The sequence below is a fragment of the Lissotriton helveticus genome, chromosome 8, assembly GCF_964261635.1.
Source record: "Lissotriton helveticus chromosome 8, aLisHel1.1, whole genome shotgun sequence".
Taxonomy (NCBI): domain Eukaryota; kingdom Metazoa; phylum Chordata; class Amphibia; order Caudata; family Salamandridae; genus Lissotriton; species Lissotriton helveticus.
In genome coordinates, this window is record NC_136069.1 from 631,631,513 (window position 1) to 631,655,775 (window position 24,263).

Genomic DNA, 24,263 nt, shown 5'->3' on the forward strand with positions numbered 1-24,263 from the left:
GAGTCCACCGACATCCCTCCCTCACAAGACCTCTGCGACAAACTCAGCACCTTTTTCCACCACAAAATCAAGAGCATCTACGACAACTTCGACAAAGACAACCAACACACTGAACATTCATCGACCACCCCCCGACACTCTGCAGCCAGTGATCGACAACTGGACAGCCCAAACCACTGAGGACTCAGTGAAGACAATGAAGTCAATCCACTCCGGGGCCCCCATGGACCCTTGCCCACACCACCTTTTCAACAAAGCCGCCGACACCATCGCACCCATGCTCTGCAACACCATCAACTGCTCCCTGGCAACCGCCTCGTTCCTCGACAACTGGAAACACGCTGAGATCAACCCCCTCCTGAAGAAACTCTCGGCGGACCCCACTGACTTAAAAAATTACAGATCCATCTCCCTGCTCCCGTTCCAAGCGAAAGTCATCGAGAAAGCCATCAACAGCCAACTCGCCACATTCATCGAAGAGCACAACATCCTCGACTCCTCCCAATCCGGCTTCAGAAAAAAACACAGTAGGGAAACCGCCCTCCTTGCCGCAACAGACGACATCCGTACCTTACTGGACAAAGGAGAAACAGCAGCCCTCATCCTCCTTGACATCTCAGGGGAGTTCGACACAGTCTCTCACCGCACCCTAATACGCAAACTCCACGACGCAGAGATCCAAGATAAGGCCCTCGACTCGATCCGCTCCTTCCTCTCCGGCAGAACGCAGCAGGTCAGACTCCCCCCCTTTCCTCTCAGAACCTTCACCTACCACCTGATAAAGTCTCCCAGGGGTCCTCCCTGAGCCCTAGGCTCTTCAACATCTACATGGCTCTGCTGGCCCCCATCGTCAGAACCTACGGACTCAACATTGTGTCATACGCAGACAACACCCAACTTATCCTCTCCCTATCCAACAAACCCAACACCGCCACACACAACTTTTGAGAAGGATGGAAGCCGTCGCCGAATCGATGAAAAACAGCTGCCTACAACTAAACACAAACAAAACGCAAGAACTCATCATGGGCCCAAAGCAGGCGCCTGGAACGACACCTGGTGCCCCCCCCCTCACAAGCCCGACCACCCTCACGGACCACGCAGACAACCTGGGAATCATCCTGGACTCAGACCTCAAAATGGAACGCCAGATCAACTCCTTCCTGTCCTCCTGCTTCCACACCCTCCACCTCCTACGTAAGACCTTCAAATGGATCCCTCTTGAACACAGAAAGACCGTCACTCACGCCTGGTCACCAGCACGCTCGACTACGGCAACGCACTCTATGCCAGAATAAACAAAAACCTCACCCGCAAGCTACAGAACATCCAAAACGACGCTGCAAGACTGGTCCTCAACCTGCCAAGCCACTCCTACATCTCCCAGCACATGCGCACACTCCACTGGCTCCCCATCTAAGCTAAAGTCACCTTCAAGAAGCTAACCCACGCTCACAAGGCCCTCGACGACACCGGACCAGCATACCTGAACAGCCGACTCAAATTCCATGCACCCCAAAGGACCCTACGATCAGCCCAGCTATCCTACGCCGTGGTCCCCCGCCACAAAAAGACCAGAGAGGGGGGGCCGGTCCTTCTCATTAGAACAAAGACACTTCGCTGTCAGGATCTGAATGTGAGCTCCCCAAACCATAAGGGACATCTATCACAATGATTTGCAAGGGGAAAGACGGATTAAAAAAAACCTCTATAAGGATACTGATCTTTTTGCGCCACCAGGTAGGAGTGTTTTGCTGTAAGAGAAAGCTGTAATTGGTCATCCCATGCGTCTTCCAATTGAAACCACTGACCTGCCAGGCACTGCTGTATCAGCCTTATAAGATGCTTTACATTCAGACCTATAAGGATGCAGGACATCACTCAGACCAGAAAAGCTGGAATTATATGAGTAGGAGAAGTGTGGATTAAATTTGGCAATACCTCTGTAAAAATTGAAGGTACTCTCCTTCAAAGAGACATTTTCTTACTTTGTTTTCAAGGTGGCTCCTCAAAATGTAGCATATCCTTTGCAACATGGGCTTAAATTATTCCATTGTCAAGATACCGATAAATTAATAGCATATACCTGATCAAAAAAGCTTGCAACCATTGCCATGCATTTGGAGAAAACATTTGAGGCACAGATTTCAGTTCGAAGGGATCACCGTGTACTGATAGTACATGCTCCCCTATTATGAATCTCACAAAGCTTGTGTTTGTTTGCCACTGGAATACAGAAATATTCATCTTTGAGTCCACTGCCCACATCTAATTCCCCTTCTTGAACTGTGGGAAAATCTGACGGAGAGGAAGCACGTTGATTTTTTATTTTTTTATTTCTTGACTAACTTGTTGGCAAGTTTGGGATACAATATCAGTCCGAGCTCTCTTATAGGACCTTTTTCCTGGATCAAATAATATTCTAAATAGGTATCGTCTTCTGTTCGAGGGAGAGGAACAGATTCAATGGCCTGTTTTTGCAGTAGAAGAGATGTCTCCTTTTGCAGCAAGTTCAGAAGATATTTGTAAGCTTCGGTAGGAAAGATATTGAGATTTCTTGAAGTTGAGTGCATATTCATTTTGTACTAAAACAACCATTCATTTGTTGCTGGGTATGGCTATCCACTTTCAGATGTTTTGAGACACTCCCAGCAGAATAGCACAGTGAGGAGAGGAAGTGAGACCCGGTGGAATCCGGACTGCAATGATAAAGTTAAACTTTCATGAACAGACTGCTGATTAAATAACAGACAGTGGCTGTGCTTCAAGATGACTGAAGCTACTGTAAGCGATGCAGAGCTAATAATGAGCCCAGATTTAATTTTGAATGTTGAGGCTTAGCTTGGCTGTCAAAAATAGAAAACTGCCAAATAAACAATGAGCTATGGCTATGCTCAAAGAACTCTGCGGATTCTACAATATACAGCCATTATCAAGGCCAACGGCAATTTGAAGGTTCTGACTTTACTGTGAACTTCATGAAGAGTTTGCCAATTAAACAATGAAAGACCGTCCTGGGTCTGAAAGTTTAATCTAGTGTGGTAACTAAAAAACTGTCTAATGTAAGCAAGATGGAAAGGTTACTTGTAATCCTAGTTCCTAATCCCTTCATCAGGGGTATTCGATCTGAATGTATAAACCTCTCAGTATCATAATGTAAAAATCCACATTTTCATTAGCTGAATGAAACTCAACTTATAAAGCCAAACTGATGACTACTGGTGATGAGTAATTACTCTAGCAGTGGTCTGGATAGCTGGAATTGCCTTCACCCACAGTAGCTTTTAGTTATTTTTCATGACTACTTCCACAGCACAAAAAGTGGCCTCTTCTTTTTGCGCTAAGGAATAAATTAAAGTGAAGCTAGTGGTCATTTGAATGATATGAAATGATGGTTAATTCTCCTAACAAGAGGCGGTGCTCATTGGTAAATGCCCTAATAAACATAAAATGATTAAAAGGGAAAAGCAAATGAGTTCACTTACAGTACTAATTCCTGATTATCAGCTGCATTCTATTTGTACACTAGATGTTAAAATTGTGTTTTGTTTCTTTTTTTTATATACAGCATTAATATTTTTACATTGAGAAAGATATTCAAAATATGACTATCAATATCATACCTGAGCCTTGGTTTTTAGGACTTTAGCTGGAGTGGCTCTGGACGACACTGCCTGTAATTCATCTTTCAGTTTGGTTATGCTGTTGGTCAAGAGATCCAAGGTTTTCATAATTTCTGCTTTGTCTTCAGCCTTCATGGATTTGTTTTTCTCCATTCTTGAAATAAGAATCTGTGCAGTTTGGGTTGAAGAAAAAATACAAACGTTAAAAAAAATCCAACCAAATATGCATCCACAAACAGGTATTATTAAAAGGCTAACATAGCCAAATTATCACTTGCATGACTATTTTTGTGTGCAAATTACTGTAATCGTTTTTAGTCTTAAGTACACGCAGTACACAGAAAAAGTTAGAATGCCTAAAGAAGTCTACCCATATGGTGAAAATAGAAACGCAACAAAACTAATAATTAAAAAAGTACATATAAGGCAGGCCTTCAAGAGGTCTGTCTGTAAATGATTCTGTAACTACTATTTCTTTTATCCAGATGAATAACTTAAATATATAATCATGATCCTATTAAAAACACTAAGTTGTTTGAATTATGTTAAACAATTATCTGCATCGAAAGAACAAAATAGATGACTTGCCAATAAAGCTGCTCGGCAGCATGACCATTTAAATATTCACATGTTGTGTATATCCTGACATCTAGGGGTTGGAACTAAAAACTATAACACACTTTTTACCCCTATATTTATCTCCATATTGTTTTTTTTAATTTATTTTAAATACATTGAAAGGTGGGTTTTAATACCTTGTCAATATAACTATATCAATGACGAACAAACTTGCTTCTCCTCTGCTTCCCCAACTTCCCTGCTCTTCGAACATTATCCAGGAGACTATATAACAGTCGGCTTCCCTATCTTACAAGTACAGGTTCATGCCACATGATGAGCGGGGTCAGCGCTGCTCTTCATCTAGGATATTAAGCATTCTTATGTGCCATGGGCATGATACATATCTAAGCATATCAGTCCAGAAGGAAGCCTAGTTGGGATTTCAAAGTATTGTGTCTTGATAATCTCTGCTGAGCTGGAGGACTGAACAAAAAACAGAACAAAAACATCTGAAGATTCGTATTCAACAAGGGTTAAGAACCAGTAACAAGATGTAAGACAGTGCCATCTTTCTGCATGGTCGCCCCCACTTCTTTTGCTAAACTGCTCATGTGCCTTGACAGAGTGGGCACTGGGTTCCTGCAAAACAGGTACCCAAGGCCTATGTTCTTTCCCTAAAACTGCATTGAAAACAAAACCCAATTGGCACTCTTTGGCCACAAGTCAGTCACTTGCAAATGGTACTACAGGTACCAAGGGCACTGTGGCCAGGGAAGGCCTCTAAGGGCTGCAGCCCTTATTGTACCACCCTTAGAGGCCCTGTACCTTTACACACACACACTGCCTTTGCAGGCTGCTTGTTTTGGTGCAGAAGAAAGTGAAGAGTCAACATGGCACACCTCCCTGTGTGCAATGACTACAATCCACTGTTTTGGAATAGGTAAGCAATCTAATTAGCTGGGTGCATGAGCTCTGTACCGCAACAGTGTCTAAATACATTCTTAGACATTGTAAGTGCAGAAAAGCCATAAAGAGAATATGGTCTGTGAGTTTGTCATTACGAAGTCCACAGCACCATAATGGCTTTACCGAAATCTGGTAAGTTTGATATCAAACTTCTCAACACATTAAACCCACACTGAAAAACGGCCTAACTCTAGTGTCCTGACTGACATGGCTGCTTGCCCAGCTGCCACCTCCCGACATGGTTCTGGACCCCTGGATCAAGAGCCTCCCACTCTTGGGGTCCTGAAACAAAGCACATCCTGGGAAGAGGTGCCAGGCCTCCTCCCCCAGAATGGGCAGGGTCCACCAAGGGGGAACATCAAAGGCATGCCGCTTTGTGAACTGATCCAGCCATTTGCTGCTCCCGTCAACTGGCCCCCACCGGTTCGGACCCCCACTTTGGGCAAGAGAATCAGCAGGAAACCTAAGATAGGAGGTAGTTGTGCCCACTGTTGACAACCCCACTCCTTAGTTGGGGAAGGCGAGGCAAAGCACATATCTCAAGCCCACCATCTTGAAGGGGGGACTCAGCCAACCAGAGTGAGGTTTATGCGCCCCCTCCCACTGGAGGGTGGCATAATATGGGGTGTATCCACTCCAAGGAAGGGACCCATTGGTTCCAACCTGTACCTCCCTGAAACGCCCCTAAATTTATTATTTAGGGGCAGCCCGAACCTTGCCTCCTCAGAAAAGCAAGAAGAAGAAGGGTCATAGAGCCAGGTGAAGGAAGTAAAGGAGGAGGACACCAACTACCTTAGCCCCGGCCTTACCGGCCTGTCACGACCTCAACTTGTTCCAGCGGAATCCGGGTGTGTCCTGCAGCCAGCAGCCCCCGCCAGAACCCGGAGGACCTGTCCTGCCTTCCCTAAAAAGACTTTGTCTCCCTTGAGCACTGGGCTTGCTCAAGAAACAGACTCTGGCCAAACCCACGGCCTAGGTTTGAGTGGTCCAACTCTACAAGGTCTCCCCGGTGATCCGGACGTGGGATCTGGTGATCACTGACCTACCTGTAGTCTCCCAACGTCGCCTGAAATCTCTATCTAAAAGATTACCCCCGACCAGAGCCAGCAAGAAAAACTAAATGCCAAAATACACCCCTGCACCAGATGCCCCACGCTCTTGGGTGGCCCAACCGATGCTGTACGGGCATCCCTCAACAGCCTAACCGGTGGTCGCATCCAGAAGATCTTCATGCCAGAGCCTGCAGTGTTTGTTCTGACTAGAGCTTCCCCATTAAAACCAACAGAGATCACAACATCGATCCAGCACCCGGCACCTGTCCGCCCTATGCCTCTGTGGGTGCACCTTGAATGCCAAATTGGATCCCCCTTTGCACTGAGCGTACCTCTAGGAGCTTTGCTCCCTCAAACTTGTGGCCTGCTCGTAAGCAGTCACCATCCAAAGGCTGCCTAGCCCCATAGGCTAACATTGGGCAGCAGCATTCTGCACCCGGCACTAGTGCCGCTGAGGGTGCTTTTTGAGTGCATCCTTGACCCTAGGGGTACCCTTGTTCTAACCCCAGAAACTCAACCTTCAAGACTGTGAGGAGGTGCCATCTTTCTTGCCTTGGTATGCCCCCACTTTTTTCTGAACTGCTGATGTGCTTGACTGAGTGTGTCGCTCGTATTGCAGCTCGTGTGGGCGGGCAAACAAGCTCGCATAGACCTCCAGACACTGACACTTCCATATGTCAGGGGAGGATTCGGGGTACCGGATTTTCTATTGTACTATTTATGTGCACAGGCCCAATACGCTGCTTATTGGTACCACGAAGTACCGTACCTCACTCACACTGCGATTGAGGAAGGGGACGCTAAACCGATCCCGCTGACAGCTATCCTGACACATGTAAGGCAGCCGCTACATGCTCAAGACATTAATACGATCGACACCACAGTCAAAGCGTGGCGGAAATTGGGACAACTTGCGCATAAGACCCCCCTCTACGCACCGGAAATGCCTTTACATCATCATCAGGCGCGGTCGGTCACGGGGGAAAAAGTGGGCATGTCACTGTTACAGCAGGTAGGCATAGAGCGGATGGGTGACCTATTTCGTGATGGCAAATTTATAGATATTGGAGACTTGACATACATCCAAAACAAGTTGCAAATGTTCTGCTTCACGCATTACAGATTGAAGCGTGCTTTGAAAGAGCTCTATCCCACATTTCCCAACGAACCGGAAAGTCTTGATACGCTGCAGCTGATTTTCAATACTCACGACCTGTCACACCTAGTGTCGAGGCTGTACACCACGGCGCAGGCAGAAATACCACACACCACTGAGAAGGCTAAATCAAGATGGGACTCGGTATTAGAGGTTCCACCAACAGAACAGGAATGGCAGCAGACATGCGCATTAATACAAATTCTCACTCCTAATGGCAATCTTAGAATTATACATTACAAGTTCCTTCACCAGGCATACTACACACCTGCACGTATGTGTAAATATGGTCTACAAGACGAAGACAGATGTAAACGATGTGGCACGGAAGGGGCGAATTTTACACACTTAGCTTGGTTCTGCTCACAGGTCCGGGAATACTGGGTGGATGTAACTGCAAAACTATCTACTATAATAGGGGTGGAGGTAGATTGCACGATACGTACCTGTCTGCTAGGCATAACGCCACACCTCAAAGCCACCAAACTTAAATTTTGTGTTGTTTCACTGTTGCTTGCCAAGAGACAAATTGCACAATGCTGGCACAGTACTGAGGTGCCAACCACATCCAGATGGTTACGAGATATGTCCAGCTGCAGAGATAAACTTCTAACATATGAGGAAGAACTACCGGGGAAATCTAGGCCCAAAGATTTCTGGAGCTACCTCACGGAATATGTGCGTACATTGGAGGTTGCTACGGATGAGTGACCTATGGAAACGATCCAACATGAGTAGGTTGATATCACTATGGTTGTGTGCCTTGTGGCTCTGTCTGCACGGACATACTATGGTTCATTCAGACTTCGCTGATTTGACTGCTAGATTGTGATGGTCTCATTTCCTGGTTTATAAGTTGTTGTTATATGTTTGTCATTGGACATCGCCAAAAAACCTAAAAAGTAAGACACAATTATATGCATTACGCCGCCTGACCACACGTTGTCGGCTGAAGGGCTGTGTAATATCATCTTTGAAATGTGCTATTTATGATCTCGCAGCTGGCCCCAGGGTCGTAGGCTCCTGGCTGTGTACACATATCTTGTTATAATAAAGGTCTTGGGGAGAAAAAGCATCAAATTACGTCATTGTATGCGGCTTGGCAAGTCCCAAAAGGTCATGTGCTTACATTAATACAAGATTGTAAAGTGTTAGGTCTTGCGCCACCTAAATCTTCAATGGAAGTTTGAAAGACTAAGGGATTCGCTAGGCTGGGTAGTTCTCCACTATGGTACTAGCTAACTGCCAATGGCATTACAGTCATCGTAGGGTCTAGTAAATGGGTCTCTCAGAGCACTAAACTGTCAGGCCCAAGGCGGGCTTAGGGCAATGGGAGCCTAATCCATAGATGTCTTAGGCTAGAAGGCCATGGCCCTTTCATTATTACTAGGAGAGAGATCCAACCCCAAAACCTGTTGACTGCCCTTCCACCACCTACAAATAACTAGGGAAATAAGGAGATATGTTGCAGATGATCTCTCCCTTCAGCTCTCGATTCTGTTGGTGAATGTGTCATTTAGGGAACTGGAATGGCTCATACAATACTCTTGTGCTCTTCCTTAAGGCCTTTCAACTCATCCATTTCCTCGGTTCTCCCTGGCATTCAAAGGCTTTGATAGCTACTGATCCATTACTCGCTTCCAAACAGTCTATTTACTCTTCTTTCGACATCCATAGCTGCAGAGGAATCACTATTTTATAACTATGCTGCTATGCCCTGCAGTACTCCTTCACTGTTTCACCTGTTGCACTAATAAAATTAAACCCAGTTGGAAAGCAGTAATGTGGACCTGGGAAAGCAGTGGTGCCCTTACTTCTAAAAGGTCATGCCCAGTAGCCTTTACCAGCTCCATAATACCAAAAATGACATCTCTCAGCTTATCACTCCAGGGTTTTGATGTTCTCCTTATGACTCAAAGTTGACACAAGTGCTACTTAAACACCAAAAATAGATAAATAGGTACTTTAATAGTTTGCCCTCAAGCTTTGTGAAACTGCAAAGTTTTCTGCACTAAATGTTTTTTTAAACAGCATTGTTCATACATTTGATTAAGTCTGAGATAGTTCAAAAATAAATAGTGGCAGAGGAGCCTTGTAAACGTCTTTTAACAAGACAGTCATCGGACAGAAACATGTTTTGCGAGAAACCTTTTCAGCAAAATCTTTTTGAAGGAACTTAAGCCAAAAGGCATTCTTTTAAACTTTTACCAACTTCATTAAATTTGCAAAGAAACATTTGTTTTCATCAACCCATTCCTGGGCTCCAAAGCATGTCAAATAGAACAGTTAATTGAGCGGTACAGGAACAGCTTTTACAGTATTTCAGGAAAGTGAGGAATACCTCAGACAAGAAAACTTGTACTGGCTGAAAACATGCATAGATAAGATAATTGCATGCATATGTGGTCACTGGGCAACATTAAGCTTTTTGTGCAGCATGATTGTTCTCTGGCTTGCTTGCTTCTTTTGCAATGTAAAATGGCCCATTACCTTCCCGATCTCTGGAGGACATTACACCAGAATAGAGGAAGGGAGGCTTAGTTTTGAAAGCATTGCTAGCTATATGTCTGATGTAGTATTTATCAAGGATGATACAAACTAACAAATAAATGATAGTCTAACGCGACTTAACAGAACATTTGCAACTGGAAACAAGGTCAATGGTAGTTTATTGTATAAGTACAATATTGCTATGTAGCAGGGAAAATAAGCAGGGCTTCATGTTTTTAGGTGTATAGGTTCTCAGTTTTTCAGATTTAGGGCCAGATTTAGAACTCAGCAACAGGCAGCTCCTTCACAACAATTAATCGGTCTCCTGTCCACTGAAATATAAATCACATCACTATGGAATTTATATATTGGGGGATGGGATATCTGTAAACGTTGTGACGGAGTAAACCATCCGCCAAATTCTAAATCAGGCCCTAACTTTTCACAGTGAAGAACCTGTGATTACTCATTACATTAATTTAAATAAATGGAGTCTGTCTGCTGCCTTTTAGTATGGGCAAGTTTTAAGACTGAAAACAAGTGTACCAGGTGAGGCTTCTGTTTATAGTGAAAGTTAAAGAAATTCTCACCTTCTGTGTTTCAATGTGCTTTTCAAGAATTTCTTGCTTCTTTTTTCTAACATCTTGCTGAAGTCTGAATGCTTCCTGTCGGGTAAAGAGAAATAAGATTATCACACTTGCTCTCGATAAATAATCAACAGTACTTGTCCCACCACTGGCCAGTAAATCTTGACATGGTCAAATCGCCACACAACATGATGAAGTTGCTACCTGCTAGTTTATACCACCTCACATCCAGATGAAACACAAGATCTTATCTAATATATAATTTAACTTAAAGGAGTGGACGACAATAATAATAATAATAATAATGTCTGAATAGTGTAAGAATGAAGTTGATAAACCCATATGTAACATCTACTGGGAGCAGGCAAACTTTGGTAACATGCTAGGGACCCATCTTTTCAAACAGACAAATAGACATGGGGCACAAGATCATATTGCTGGTAATGTAGGACAAGGGCTCAAATAACGGAGTGCATTACATAGCATTGCCAGGTCAAACTAATCTGCGTGAATCCAAACTTTGTCAACTCTTGAAGACAAGAACTTTAAATCCTTTAAATGAAAGTTTACATGTTCAATTTTTCAATGCTCAGGTACAATAAATGTAAGGGTCAAGTAAATCCTTAGGGAACATACTTCATACTGATAATCGCACATGATAATACATGATAATAAAAGAAAATGGAAACATAAGTTGGCAAGGTGTGCAGATGAATCAAGTTGCATAACGTCCACAGTGGAAATGTCTAGTCACTCTTAAGCAATTATCAGAAGTTAGATGTAGGAAGCTGTCTCTGTATATATTATACCAAAACAAGGTATAGTGTGCATAGCGGCCTGTGAGTCCCCTAAGGTATAGCAGAGGATTAAGTAGATAATAACCTTCCCTCAATTTAGTGGTAGTTGGGCTGAGTAGTTAGGCTTATCAAAGGGTACTGTTGAATGCATTTGTTGTACATATTTATTCAAGGCAGGAACCCACACTCCGTGACTAACTCCAGGCCAATGTTTGCAAAAATATTACTTTAGTTACTTTTATTTAAGGAACCAAGTGGAACTCCATTACAGGTCCGTATACTTTTCAGAAGTGTAATACTTTCAATATACAGTTGGCAAATGTTTGTATAGCATTCAAAATACTTTACAGGTGCATGTAATACTTTAAAATGTCAAAAGAGATACTTAGTATTATTCTCAGAATCAACACTTCGTGCAATAAAGAGAAAACTAACGCAATCATATGAGAGGAAAGTCAGGTAAGAAATTTTTCAGTAATAACTCGACTTAAATGTTCAGTCTTCGGAGGGTCTGAATGACAAAGGGTCAGACCAAGGTAGGTACTGCACCACAAGCAGCACTAGTGCAGCTGGGTGCAGAGGTCACTGGCGCAATGTTGGCCTTTGGGATCTGGGGGAACCGAATCGGTTGTAGGAAGTGTAGGAAGCTGGCTCTGCATATACCATATACACACAGAAGGGGAGGGGATTGGGGCGGGGCAGAGGTTATTTAACGACCAGAGAGGGAAAATTCCCCAATTACCATCACAAAACACACAACGGCCCTCGGGTCGATCACTAGAGAGAAAGAAGTAGTAAGAGAGGCTGACTAAAAAGAAGGCGTCCCTTTAAAGGACGGTTTCCCTCACCCTCCAGAGGTGCCATGCATCATCATAGGGAATCCTCCTCGCAGCATGAAACCTTGTCATGGTGCGGGCTACAACCCCCTTGCTGCGAGGGAAGAGCTCAGGGATGTTTTGTCTTATGAGGGGTACTCTCTAAGAGCTGATGTCAGCTGGCAGAGTGTTGTGTGGGGAGCAGTGCTAATGAGAGTGAATTAAAACTAGCTACAAGGTTTACTGCATACTTTTATTCTGGCTGCCTTGTGCTAGCGGTTCAAAACAGCAAGGAAAACAGGAGATACAAAAGGAACCATTAGATCAAGTCCTCGATTTAGATCTCTTACCTCCTCTTTCTCTCGTTATATACTATACCAAAGATGGGTACAGTGTGCAGAGTTCAGTGGAACCCCAAGGGAATGCAGATGTAAAAGTAGATAATACCTTACTCTCCATTTGTGGTAGTGTGGGCGAGCAGTAGGGCTTTATCAGCGGGTAGTGTTAAGCATTTACTGTACAAACTCAGGCAAGAAATGATGGCGCACACACAAAGTCTGAACTCAGACCATTTTTTTGTATTAAAATATTATTTAGCTATTTTATCTCTATAACCAAGCCAAGCCTGGCGTAGGTAAGTGAAATAATACTATGCAAGTTCTTATGCAGTGAATTACAGTTGAATGTAGGTTCAAATGCAGTTGGTTCATTTACAGGTAAGTCAACAGTTTGAATGTACTTTTCGGTTACCTTACAGATTACTGTGCACGTTACTTTTTGGATGACTTTTTAAGTTACTTTTGCTAACCAGTGTGACATGCCTAGATATTACACTGGGACATCTGCTAAGCAAAAGGTAAGTGATACAGTTTTTGTATATTTGCAGTGTTTCAATTCTCATACAAACCAACTCCACACTTGGATTTTTTTTTTTCAAGTAAAAGCAGTCAATGCCATCCAACAGGAGGAAGGAAAGTGCTACTTACCACTATGCATCTGTTCTTGGCATGTAGAGCTGCAGAGTTGTATACTTTAGCATAGATCGCCATTGGGTGTTGGGCTCGGATTTGCAGTTTGTTTTTGTTCGAATAAGTCTTTGTAGTCAGGAGATAGGTGACTCTTACTTATGGTGATAGTGCACATGGGCATAGACTCCATCTTCAGATGGCTTTTTGCCATAAAGGGTGATGATGGAGTTAGTAAGAGAATAGAAAAGGATGTCCATGTGATGTATCTAAGTAAGATAATACTGCAACAGATAAAGGTATCCGGGAAGGTGGGTGGGCGTATACAACTCTACAGCTCTACATGCCAAGAACAAATGCATACTGTTAAGTAGCATTTTCCGTTCGAGGCATACAAGCTGTAGATTGTATACTTTAGCATAGACTATACAGCAGTTTTCCTCCCTAGTCGTGGCAAGCTGTATCTGTTGCAGTGGTTTGAAAAAGTGTTCTTAGTACAGACTAGCCCACAGTAGCTTATTGTTTTGCTTGCACATCTACAAAATAATGTTTAGTGAAAGTATGTGGGGTAGACCAAGTTGCTGCTTTGCAGAGGTCATCTAGGGGAATGTTCCCTAAGAAACCATAGAAGCCCCTAGTTTGCGTGTGGAATGAGCTCTGGGGGGAATAGTTAATGTGTGTTTAGCTTTAAGATAGCATATTTGGATGCATTTAACAATCCTGATTAAGGTGGAAGGCCGATTCTACTTTAGGCAGAAATTTTGGGTAGGTCTAAGAACCACTTTACTATGGTGTATTTGTAAAAAAGGTTCTTGTATGGTTAATGCCTAGAGTTCACTAACTCTCCTAAGGGATGTGATAAATCCAGGAAGGCTACTTTCCGTATAAAGGAACTGTAACTCGCATTTGTGCAGAGGTTCAAATGGGGGGCCCCTGAGTCTGATAAAGACTATACTAAGATTCCATACAGGAGCAGGTGGAACTCTAGGTGGAATTATTCTTTTAAGTCCTTCCATAAACGCTTTGATAGTGGGTACTCTAAAGAAAGACAAATGTTGTCTGTTTTGGAGGTGAGCAGCGATTGCAGCCAGATGTAGCCGTATAGATGTGTATGCTAGGTTACATTGTTGTAGATGCAAAAGATAACAGATAATTTTTTGGATGGAAGCATCTAGTGGATCGATTGTGTTGTTTGTACAGTAAATGACAAATCGTTTCCACTTTGCAGCGTAGCATGTTCTAATTGTAGGACGTCTGGCCTCTTTAATGATGTTCATGCAGTCTGGCGGGAGATTGAGGTAGCCAAGCTCTAGGACTTCAGGAGCCAGATCGCAAGATTGAGCTGACTGGGATCTGGCTACCTTATTTCTCCATGGTTTGAGTGAGGAACTTGGGGAAGAGGTGCAGCTTTTGATGAGGTACTACTGGGAGTTCCAACAGGGTTGTGAACCATGGTTGGCGTGCCCATGCATGAGCAACTAGGATCATTGTGAGGGAGTGTTGTTTGAGCTTCCGAACACTTAACGGAATGAGAGGGAGAGGCGGAAAAGTGTATGCAAATTTGCCTGACAGATTCATCCATAGCGCATTGCCTCTGGACAAAGGGTGTGGATATCTGGAGGCGAAGCTTGGGCATTCTACATTTTGGTGTGTGGCGAACAAGTCTATTTCTGGGTAGCCCAACATGTGAAAGAATGGAAGGAGAACTTGAGGATGAAGTTCCCATTCGTGGACCTCCCTTGCTCATTGCACCATCAGGATTCAAGCAAGCCGGGCCGACGACGCTTGAAATGGCAGAAACCGGTCCCCGGAAGCTTGTTTCCTTCCCAGTACAAGAATTGGCTTGGTAGTTTGGTTTGCCCTGTTCCCATCATGCACTGGGACAGGAACAGACTAATTTGCATATAGCCAAGTTCTGAGCTGGGATGGTGCAGTGAGCTAAAAAACGGTGATGGATCAAGCCCTGATCTTTGGACTGGGTAAGAGTGGTCTGCTTAATTCAGGCACTCTGTTCATCACCACCCCCTTTTCTGAATCATTTTGTCCACCATAAGCGTGGAAGGGTATACTCAGATGTGAGTCCCTTGCTCATTGCACCATCAGGATTCAAGCAAGCCGGGCCGACGACGCCTGAAATGGCAGAAACCGGTCCCCGGAAGCTTGTTTCCTTCCCAGTACAAGAATTGGCTTGGTAGTTTGGTTTGCCCTGTTCCCATCATGCACTGGGACAGGAACAGACTAATTTGCATATAGCCAAGTTCTGAGCTGGGATGGTGCAGTGAGCTAAAAAACGGTGATGGATCAAGCCCTGATCTTTGGACTGGGTAAGAGTGGTCTGCTTAATTCAGGCACTCTGTTCATCACCACCCCCTTTTCTGAATCATTTTGTCCACCATAAGCGTGGAAGGGTATACTCAGATGTGAGTCCCTTGCTCATTGCACCATCAGGATTCAAGCAAGCCGGGCCGACGACGCCTGAAATGGCAGAAACCGGTCCCCGGAAGCTTGTTTCCTTCCCAGTACAAGAATTGGCTTGGTAGTTTGGTTTGCCCTGTTCCCATCATGCACTGGGACAGGAACAGACTAATTTGCATATAGCCAAGTTCTGAGCTGGGATGGTGCAGTGAGCTAAAAAACGGTGATGGATCAAGCCCTGATCTTTGGACTGGGTAAGAGTGGTCTGCTTAATTCAGGCACTCTGTTCATCACCACCCCCTTTTCTGAATCATTTTGCCCACCATAAGCGTGGAAGGGTATACTCAGATGTGAGTCCCTTGCTCATTGCACCATCAGGATTCAAGCAAGCCGGGCCGACGACGCCTGAAATGGCAGAAACCGGTCCCCGGAAGCTTGTTTCCTTCCCAGTACAAGAATTGGCTTGGTAGTTTGGTTTGCCCTGTTCCCATCATGCACTGGGACAGGAACAGACTAATTTGCATATAGCCAAGTTCTGAGCTGGGATGGTGCAGTGAGCTAAAAAACGGTGATGGATCAAGCCCTGATCTTTGGACTGGGTAAGAGTGGTCTGCTTAATTCAGGCACTCTGTTCATCACCACCCCCTTTTCTGAATCATTTTGTCCACCATAAGCGTGGAAGGGTATACTCAGATGTGAGTCCCTTGCTCATTGCACCATCAGGATTCAAGCAAGCCGGGCCGACGACGCCTGAAATGGCAGAAACCGGTCCCCGGAAGCTTGTTTCCTTCCCAGTACAAGAATTGGCTTGGTAGTTTGGTTTGCCCTGTTCCCATCATGCACTGGGACAGGAACAGACTAATTTGCATATAGCCAAGTTCTGAGCTGGGATGGTGCAGTGAGCTAAAAAACGGTGATGGATCAAGCCCTGATCTTTGGACTGGGTAAGAGTGGTCTGCTTAATTCAGGCACTCTGTTCATCACCACCCCCTTTTCTGAATCATTTTGTCCACCATAAGCGTGGAAGGGTATACTCAGATGTGAGTCCCTTGCTCATTGCACCATCAGGATTCAAGCAAGCCGGGCCGACGACGCCTGAAATGGCAGAAACCGGTCCCCGGAAGCTTGTTTCCTTCCCAGTACAAGAATTGGCTTGGTAGTTTGGTTTGCCCTGTTCCCATCATGCACTGGGACAGGAACAGACTAATTTGCATATAGCCAAGTTCTGAGCTGGGATGGTGCAGTGAGCTAAAAAACGGTGATGGATCAAGCCCTGATCTTTGGACTGGGTAAGAGTGGTCTGCTTAATTCAGGCACTCTGTTCATCACCACCCCCTTTTCTGAATCATTTTGTCCACCATAAGCGTGGAAGGGTATACTCAGATGTGAGTCCCTTGCTCATTGCACCATCAGGATTCGAACAAGCCGGGCCGACGACGCCTGAAATGGCAGAAACCGGTCCCCGGAAGCTTGTTTCCTTCCCAGTACAAGAATTGGCTTGGTAGTTTGGTTTGCCCTGTTCCCATCATGCACTGGGACAGGAACAGACTAATTTGCATATAGCCAAGTTCTGAGCTGGGATGGTGCAGTGAGCTAAAAAACGGTGATGGATCAAGCCCTGATCTTTGGACTGGGTAAGAGTGGTCTGCTTAATTCAGGCACTCTGTTCATCACCACCCCCTTTTCTGAATCATTTTGTCCACCATAAGCGTGGAAGGGTATACTCAGATGTGAGTCCCTTGCTCATTGCACCATCAGGATTCAAGCAAGCCGGGCCGACGACGCCTGAAATGGCAGAAACCGGTCCCCGGAAGCTTGTTTCCTTCCCAGTACAAGAATTGGCTTGGTAGTTTGGTTTGCCCTGTTCCCATCATGCACTGGGACAGGAACAGACTAATTTGCATATAGCCAAGTTCTGAGCTGGGATGGTGCAGTGAGCTAAAAAACGGTGATGGATCAAGCCCTGATCTTTGGACTGGGTAAAAGTGGTCTGCTTAATTCAGGCACTCTGTTCATCACCACCCCCTTTTCTGAATCATTTTGTCCACCATAAGCGTGGAAGGGTATACTCAGATGTGAGTCCCTTTCTCATTGCACCATCAGGATTCAAGCAAGCCGGGCCGACGACGCCTCAAATGGCAGAAACCGGTCCCCGGAAGCTTGTTTCCTTCCCAGTACAAGAATTGGCTTGGTAGTTTGGTTTGCCCTGTTCCCATCATGCACTGGGACAGGAACAGACTAATTTGCATATAGCCAAGTTCTGAGCTGGGATGGTGCAGTGAGCTAAAAAACGGTGATGGATCAAGCCCTGATCTTTGGACTGGGTAAGAGTGGTCTGCTTAATTCAGGCACTCTGTTCATCACCACCCCCTTTTCTGAATCATTTTGTCCACCATAAGCGTGGAAGGGTATACTCAGATGTGAGTCCCTTGCTCATTGCACCATCAGGATTCAAGCAAGCCGGGCCGACGACGCCTGAAATGGCAGAAACCGGTCCCCGGAAGCTTGTTTCCTTCCCAGTACAAGAATTGGCTTGGTAGTTTGGTTTGCCCTGTTCCCATCATGCACTGGGACAGGAACAGACTAATTTGCATATAGCCAAGTTCTGAGCTGGGATGGTGCAGTGAGCTAAAAAACGGTGATGGATCAAGCCCTGATCTTTGGACTGGGTAAGAGTGTTCTGCTTAATTCGGGCACTCTGTTCATCACCACCCCCTTTTCTGAATCATTTTGTCCACCATAAGCGTGGAAGGGTATACTCAGATGTGAGTCCCTTGCTCATTGCACCATCAGGATTCAAGCAAGCCGGGCCGACGACGCCTGAAATGGCAGAAACCGGTCCCCGGAAGCTTGTTTCCTTCCCAGTACAAGAATTGGCTTGGTAGTTTGGTTTGCCCTGTTCCCATCATGCAGTGGGACAGGAACAGACTAATTTGCATATAGCCAAGTTCTGAGCTGGGATGGTGCAGTGAGCTAAAAAACGGTGATGGATCAAGCCCTGATCTTTGGACTGGGTAAGAGTGGTCTGCTTAATTCAGGCACTCTGTTCATCACCACCCCCTTTTCTGAATCATTTTGCCCACCATAAGCGTGGAAGGGTATACTCAGATGTGAGTCCCTTGCTCATTGCACCATCAGGATTCAAGCAAGCCGGGCCGACGACGCCTGAAATGGCAGAAACCGGTCCCCGGAAGCTTGTTTCCTTCCCAGTACAAGAATTGGCTTGGTAGTTTGGTTTGCCCTGTTCCCATCATGCACTGGGACAGGAACAGACTAATTTGCATATAGCCAAGTTCTGAGCTGGGATGGTGCAGTGAGCTAAAAAACGGTGATGGATCAAGCCCTGATCTTTGGACTGGGTAAGAGTGGTCTGCTTAATTCAGGCACTCTGTTCATCACCACCCCCTTTTCTGAATCATTGTGTTTGACGACTGAGCAGATCTGCGATCTGATTGTGTACTCCCGGGAGATGTTGTGCGAGGAGGTATATTTTTTGAGGACTGGCCCACCTCCATATGCTTTGCACTAGTCGTGAAAGCTGAAGAGAGTGTCCCTCCCTGTTTTTGTATGTAGTACATTGCTGCCATGTTGTCTGCACGTATCAAGGCAGTTTTGCCTACTAACAAGAGTTGAAAAGACTTTAGTGCTAGAAAGATTGCCAGTAACTCCAGGTGATTTATGTGGAGTTGTTTTTGTTGATGGGTCCGAATGCCCTGAACGGTGTGGTTTTGGAGATGAGCTCCCCAGCCGGTGAGCGATGCGTCTGTTATTACTATCTGTGGAACTGGGTCGAAGGACGGCAGCCCTTTGGACAGGTTTTGTGTGTTCTACAACTGCAGAGAGCGATGTGTGCGGCTGTCCACCAACACTAGATCTGTCAACTGAACTTGAGCCTGGTTCCACTGATACGCTAAACATTCCTCGAATGGTCGCATCTGGAGTCTTGCATAAAGGACGATGAGGATGCAAGAGGCCATCATTCCGATCAGATGCATAAAGACTCGAGCTGGCAATGAATGTTGAGGCTGAAATTGGGAAATTAGAGCCTGCATGGTGGAGATCCTGATGGGATTGGGGTATGCTAGTGTGAGAAAGTGCCATCTTTCTTGCAGGGTATGCCCCCACTTTTTGCTGAATTGCTGATGTACTTTGACAGTGTGTGCCCTGGGCGCCTGCCAATCAAGTGCCAAGGGCCGGAGTTCCTTCCCTAAAACTGTAATAAAACATAAACCCAATTGGCATCTCTGGCCACATGTCAGCCCCTGGTAAATGGTACCCTGGGTACCCAGGGCACTGTGACCAGAGAAGGCCCCTAAGGGCTGCAGCACTTATTGTGCCACCCTTAGGGGTCCAGTACCCTGACACACACAGACTGTCTTTGCAGGCTGAGTGTCTTGGTGCATAACAAAACAAAGAGTCCACATGGCACACATCCCTGTGTTACACAACATATATGAAGGGTAGCACACCTTTTATTTCCAACAATTTTATGCTTTTACTAAATTTGTCAAAGTTCAACATCGTGTGCTCACTTGGGACATTCTCAGCCCATTCAACACGTGAGTAACTGAACATCTTCAAAATGGGACAGCTTCATGCCCCAAACCTGTTGCACAGCATTATTTTGCATTTGCAGAGATACTTAATACTTTAACAATTGTTACTCGTTTTCCTCCTTTTATCTTGTGTTCATTTTCCGCTTTTAAGTTCATCACAGTTTGCGTCCACATGCAAAAAACAGACATTTCCCAAGTTTCTCATGTTCGTGTGGGGCCATCCGAACCTCTCCCAAGAACACGTATCAAAGCCAGATCCATTAAAAAGCAGTTTATTAAAACCCCACCCCGGCGCACCTATGTCAGTTTTCTACGGAGAACTTTGTCGCACCCCAATGCGGAGCCACCAGACAAAAAACTGTGGGAGCATGGGAACAGTGTGCGAAAGAGTATATAAAAAAGAAAAAAGAGAAAGACACCCCAAGGAACAGTGCAACACTGCAGTGTCCAAGGGCAGGGACAGAAGGAAGAACAGAGCAGCCACCCTGCCAGTACATAGACAGCCAACCCCCTCTCCCCTGAAGACAAGGAACCTGCGTAAAAAGTCATGACACATGTAGCAGGCCTACAACCCTCAGCCCGAAACAAGTAAAGGGAGACAGTTCCAAGAGGCAGGAACAACCAACCTCCAAGCCACCCCAGCATAGAGGGCAACGACCAGAGGACCCCGACTCAGAGGTTAGCAGAGGGACCAAGGCCCCTAGCAGCAAGAGGAAGGAAAGGGAGGGAGGGCAGAGATTGAAGGCAACCCCCCCAAACTGGAAGCAGCGGGGCATAGAAGCACCATAACCCTATCTTCCAAAGAACCAAAGAGGAAGAATGAACAGCAACAAGACGGAGCCACCGTCAAGAGCAAAAGAAGGTACTCACAGGAGACTTAATCCCCCACCGGGAGACGAGTACCGAAGACCAGCCCAGGGGTCCTCGCAGAACGAGGAGGAAGGGTGGGCGTGAAGGAATCTGCGGCTAGAACCATCTCTACCAGATACATCGTTACTGAAGGTAAGGATCTCGTACATCTGATCGAGACTTCTAGCCGCAGATTCCTTCACGTAGAATAGATACCCTAGCAATACCCACGGGGAAGGAGGGTCTGCGAAAGGACCCCACCAGTCTGGATAGGACAGGGGGCCCACAGGGGACCAGACCTGTAGACCAGGGAAATAACCTCGTCCCTTCCAGGCAAGAGGACCCCCACAAGTCGAACACCAGCAACCCCAAGAGGGATGTAGGAGGAAGAAAGAAGAGTGAAGTCACAACAGAGGAACCAATGGCAAGGCTGGAGAGGCCGAAACACCCCACTCCACCCCCAAGGCAACAGAGCTTCCATCCAATGCCGGGACAGGCAGAGGAACAAGAAGAAGCAGCAGCCTAGGGGGCAAGAGGAAACAAGGGAACGAGGCGAGCCCACCCAGAGGGTAGGCAACAGGTCAGCCAGAACGGCACCTATAGCCATTAGCCACCAGAAGCAAGAAGAACACAGAAGCATCCCAGCTCTCAGCAAAAGAGCAGGAAGGAGATGAAAATCCCAGACCCACCAGTACAAGGGTTGCGCACACAGCGTCAAGAAGCAATAGCAACATACAGAAACGCCATTGAGAACAGGCACCCAAAGACGACCGGCACTCCCCAGCAGAGCTTAGTTATATAACAGCTACTACTACCCCACATAGGGTACGGTAAGTCCCAAGACATGGGAACCCTCTTTGGAAGAACTTCCGCAGCAGAGGAGAAAACAAAAGAGTCACAGGGAAAAAACAGCCCCGCGGAAGGCTTGACAGCAGCCCAAAGAAAAACAGAAGGCCTAATCTCAGGGCCAAGTATGTGTAACAACTCCAGCGAAAACACACACAGTTAAAGGGCTGTCCAGCAGCCAAGATGCCAAGGTCCAAGCAAGGAGGACCCAATGGCCAGAAAACACAATCTACAGCAAGGGCAATTCACCCAAAAAGGCCCAAAACCAGCTCAACTCCGCAATCACGGAAGAGAGGAGGAGAAGGAGGAGAATAAGGCGGAGGAGGAGGAGGACGGAGCCCTGCCAGGAACCTCTGGATGGCAGAGTCAGCCAGGGCATGGAACAATAGGCTGCCATCAAACGGAAGATCAATGAGCCACTCCCTAATATTTTCAGGGAACAAGCCGTCCCGAAGCCAAGCATGGCGATGGAGGGCGACTGAGGAAGCCATGGCCTGGCCCAGCACCTCCGAGGTGTCCGAAGCGGAGAATAAACGCCACTAGCTCCCAGCCATCCAAAGCATGATGCCGTAAGTCTACCTGAACAGTCTCTTGGGAAGCTACAGATCCCAGAGACTCAGCTGAGTCCCGCAAACAAGAGGAGGCCCTAGCCAATACACACAAGGTGTTAAAGTTCCGCAGGGCAGCGCTGGTCGAGGCGAACATATTGCGCCCCCAAGAGTCCAGCCAGCAGGCCTCCCGGGATGGCAGAGTCAACAGTGGTGGCAGGGAGGGAAAGCGGTCCGCAAAAGTGGACTGGCAACAGAGGGGTGGAGGGGAAAGGCACGCCGGGTCACGCAGCGCCGGGAGGTGTCGGTGAAGAAGGTGTTGAGGTACCGCATACCAGAGGCGAGACGCCTCCAAGCCCCCGTCAGGGAAGAAAGGAGCGAACCTTCAAAGGGAAGCAAGACCTCCCTCCCACCAGAGCCCTGGAGGAGAACCTCCAAGAGATGGTCTGCCGTAAAATGAGCAATCGTGTCACCCATGGGCAGAATGCCCACAGCCGTGGACACCGGGTGAGCGAAGGGCGCACCCGCCTCCATTGTGCCCCGCAGAGAAGAAAGCAGCTCTTCCGTGGGTGACAGCTGCAAACTAAGGCGGCCTTCCCTGAAGCCAAGCGGGACGGGCAAAGGCCAGACCTGGAAGCCAGAAGGTACTGAAGAATGAAGGACCTGCAGTTCCTCCGACGAACATCTCGGCCTCAGAAAAGACAGGGAGCCATTCTACGACGACGCTGTTGAAAAAGACACCACACGGCGGACAGTCTCCGGGCAAGAGGACACCAATATGCAGCCAGCTTCCGGAGAAGAGGGAGCGTCCGAAGACGAATCCAAAGCACAACCTCTGTGTAGAGCCATAGAATCCGCACCCTGAGGCAGGATGCCAGCACCATCCGGCGCCGTAGGAGAGACCAAATAGGGCTCCACCAAGTCACACCACGTCGGGGACTAGAGTGGAGCTGGAACCTAAGTGGCAAGGGCCAAGGGGCGGCGCTGGAACAACGCCGACTTGACCCCCGCCGAGGCAGCTGCCTGCGTGGAGGAACGAGAGGGACCGGGGGAGTGACACTAAGCCCTCCACCAGCCTCGGCCTAAAATGTGGCAGAGGTGGTCAGGCGACCCATGCGGCAGCACCAGAGACGATTCAACCTCCGACTCGCCCTCCGACATGGCCGCCGCCTGCGGGGGGGGGCTCGAGAGGGGCCCGGAGGGGGACGAGGGGTCCCCACCCCGCCTCGACCCAGAGCGGGACGAGGAGAGGTCACCGATACCTGTAGCGCCGCCCGGAGCAGGTACTGGCACCGTGGCAGCGTCAGCTCAACCGTGGACGACGTTTGCGCCTTGCCAGAGGGCGAGCGGGGCTCGGGGACGCGATCAGAGTCCCGGCGACCTCCCGCGACACCACAGGTACTCCTGCGAGAGTTTGCGGCAAGGCAGAGGCACCGTGGCCTGAAGGAGGGACCCCCGAGGGGCTGCACGCCAACAGCACCACATCCTCCAAGCCAGGATCCGAACCAGTCAGCGACGGAAACACCGGCGGTGCCGCGGAGGGCCCCACGCAAGGCAAGGGATCCCCAGACTCCCCAAGAGGGGAAGGAGGAGGAGACGCCAGCGAGGCCTGCAAAGCCGACGCCTATGTCTCCATCTGGACTCTCGACGCCCCAGCAACGTGAAACGGTGGATAGGAGGCCGACACGCGGACCGCATCACCCGCGGAGAATCCACGCCTCCTGTAGGCCGAACACCAGCCCCGGGGGACAAACTGCAACACTTACCCACGACGCTCTTGCGATATAGGAGAAGGACGAGGACGACGACCACGGCTGTATCTGAAGCAGTCTGCCGAGGCTGATCTAGGGAAGGAAGTCGACCTGGAGAGATGCGCCGAGAGTAGTTTCATCCGGCGCTCCCGCCCGCGACTTCGGCTTCAACTGTTGGCATGCCTCACAATCAGTAGTACCGTGATCCTCCCCTAAACACCACATATAAATCGTGCCAACGATAAAAACTTAATTACTTGCCTGTTTTAGATAGAGGTCCCAGTGC

At 47.1% G+C, this 24,263-nt stretch overlaps 1 protein-coding gene and 1 long non-coding RNA gene across 9 annotated transcripts in view; one reads left to right on the forward strand and one right to left on the reverse strand.

Moving 5' to 3' along the window:
- The window catches only part of RBM26 (RNA binding motif protein 26), an 812,370-nt gene that overhangs the window by 191,391 nt on the left and 596,716 nt on the right, over positions 1-24,263 (reverse strand). For all 8 annotated transcript variants that reach the window (XR_013599857.1, XR_013599856.1, XM_078657487.1 and 5 more), the window contains 2 exons: positions 10,439-10,513; positions 3,624-3,791 (listed from right to left, as the gene is read on the reverse strand). Coding sequence is in view for 6 of the 8 variants with exons in the window: in XM_078657487.1 (XP_078513613.1) it covers positions 3,624-3,791; positions 10,439-10,513 (243 nt within the window). In the remaining 2 variants the exon portion in view is untranslated. The remainder of the gene's footprint in view (positions 1-3,623; positions 3,792-10,438; positions 10,514-24,263) is intronic.
- Positions 1-24,263, forward strand: part of LOC144772855 (uncharacterized) — a 106,942-nt gene that overhangs the window by 75,964 nt on the left and 6,715 nt on the right. The window lies entirely within an intron of this gene.